Here is a 2,500-nt window from a genome sequence, read left to right on the forward strand (position 1 = left end):
GTTTCTACCATCTCTACCGTCTCTACTGTCTCTACTGTCTCTACTGTTTCTACCGTCTCTACCGTCTCTACTGTCTCTACTGTCTCTACCGTCTCTACCATTTCTATCGTCTCTACTGATCTCTACTGTCTCTACTGTCTCTGTCTGTCCCCACTCTCTCTACTGTCTCTCTGTACTGTCTGTCCCCCTGTCTCTACTGCCTGTCTCTACTGTCTCTACCGTCTCTACTGTTTCTACTGTCTCAACCGTCTCTACTGTCTCTACTGTCTCTACCGTCTCTACCGTCTCTACTGTCTCTACCGTCTCTACCGTCTCTACCGTCTCTACTGTCTCTACCGTCTCTACTGTCTCTACTGTCTCTACCGTCTCTACCATTTCTATCGTCTCTACTGATCTCTACTGTTTCTACCGTATCTACCGTCTCTACCGTTTCTACAGTTTTTACCGTTTCTACTGTCTCTACTATCTGTACTGTTTCTACCGTCTCTACCGTCTCTACTGTCTCAACCGTTTCTACTGTCTCTACCATCTCTACCGTTTCTACCGTCTCTACCATCTCAACTGTTTCTACCGTCTCTACCATCTCAACTGTTTCTACCGTCTCTATGTTTTTTACCGTCTCTATCATCTCTACTGTTTCTACCGTCTCTACTGTTTTTACCGTTTCTACCATCTCTACGGTTTCTACCGTCTCTACTGTTTCTACCATCTCTACTGTTTCTACCGTCTCTACCATCTCTACTGTTTCTACCGTCTCTACTGTTTCTACCGTCTCTACCATCTCTACTGTTTCTACCGTCTCTACTGTTTTTACCGTTTCTACCATCTCTACGGTTTCTACCGTCTCTACTGTTTCTACCATCTCTACTGTTTCTACCGTCTCTACCATCTCTACTGTTTCTACCGTCTCTACTGTTTCTACCGTCTCTACCATCTCTACTGTTTCTACCGTCTCTACTGTTTTTACCGTTTCTACCATCTCTACGGTTTCTACCGTCTCTACTGTTTCTACCGTCTCTACTGTTTTTACCGTTTCTACCATCTCCACCGGTTCTACCGTCTCTACTGTTTCTACTGTCTCTACCATCTCTATGGTTTCTACCATCTCTACGGTTTCTACCATCTCTACGGTTTCTACCGTCTTTACTGTTTCTACTGTTTCTACTGTTTCTACTGTCTCTACTGTCGCTACTGTTTCTACTGTTTCTACCGTCTCTACTGTTTCCACTGTCTCTACCGTTTCTTCTGTCTCTATTGTATATATGGTGTCTACTGTTACTACTTCTGCCACTGTTTCTACTTTCTGTCTACTTATGCATCTCCTGTTTCTCTCTCTCCAGCTGATTCCTGACCTGTCTCTCATTTTCTCTCCAGCTTATCACTCCTCATGCCATCAGAGTCCAGACTCCTCCTCGACACATTCCAGGTGTCGTGGAAGTCACTCTGTCCTACAAGTCCAAGCACTTCTGCAAGGGGGCGCCAGGACGCTTCGTGTACACGGGTACACACACACACACACACACACACACACACACACACACACATGCACACACACACACACACACACACACACACACACACACACGCACACAGGACATAGGACACAGGATATGGGGGTTGTTGTCTATGGTGTTTGTTGGTTTTGTGTCTACGTGTGTGTGTGTGAGAGTGGGGGGAGGGGTATGTGTGTGTGTGTGTGTGTGTGTGAGCTACATTTCACATTAAAGCAGAATGAACCAGACGGAGCGTTTTACAAGATGTTGACAACTCTCTCTCTCTCTCTCTCTCTCTCTCTCTCTCTCTCTCTCTCTCTCTTCCATCTTTTTCTCTCTCTCTGTTCATGAAATTCCAATGAGTATTGATCTGAGGATATTGATTGGCCAGACAACCCCTGTCGACAGATGGTTTCAAATTATAATTTCCTCCACACACACACACACACACACACACACACACACACACACACACACACACACACACACACTCAGCAGACAGATTGAGTTGATATGGAGCTGCCTTATGTGGAGATGTTAGATTTGATCTGATTTACCGTTCAGATTCAAAATGTCCTCGTTAAACCAGTAACCATCGAGTTAAACTGTTGATGAGCATTGTCTGACAAACACAACTTTTCTTATTACGTCTACTTCTTCTTCTTCTTCTTCTTCTTCTTCTTCTTCTTATTATTAGTATATATAAATATTATTAAGAGATAAACACTAACTTTCTCCTCCTCCTCTCTTCTCCTCTCAGCTCTAAATGAACCGACTATAGATTATGGTTTCCAGCGGTTACAGAAAGTGATTCCCAGACATCCAGGTGACCCTGAGCGGCTTCCCAAGGTACACACACTCACACATACAAACAAGCATGCACATACACTCTTTATCTTTGTTTAAATTTTGCACTGAAAAAACATGATAAATAATTAGAAAAAGGAAAATTCAGCATTCAATATGTGAAGCCTATTTTATAATGCTTATTATTTGTTGTAGACTTA

The 2,500-nt window shown here is 43.3% G+C and overlaps 1 protein-coding gene across 5 annotated transcripts in view; it reads left to right on the forward strand.

Annotated features, from left to right (window-relative positions):
• The window catches only part of LOC307245392 (transcription factor COE3-like), a gene marked incomplete at both ends in the record, with an annotated part of 34,786 nt that overhangs the window by 23,085 nt on the left and 9,201 nt on the right, over nt 1-2,500 (forward strand). For all 5 annotated transcript variants that reach the window (XM_080020953.1, XM_080020955.1, XM_080020954.1 and 2 more), the window contains 2 exons: nt 1,375-1,501; nt 2,254-2,342. In XM_080020953.1, coding sequence (XP_079877079.1) covers nt 1,375-1,501; nt 2,254-2,342 — 216 coding nt within the window. The remainder of the gene's footprint in view (nt 1-1,374; nt 1,502-2,253; nt 2,343-2,500) is intronic.

Source organism: Zeus faber, assembly GCF_960531495.2.
Source record: "Zeus faber genome assembly, chromosome: 20".
NCBI classification, from domain to species: Eukaryota; Metazoa; Chordata; class Actinopteri; order Zeiformes; family Zeidae; genus Zeus; species Zeus faber.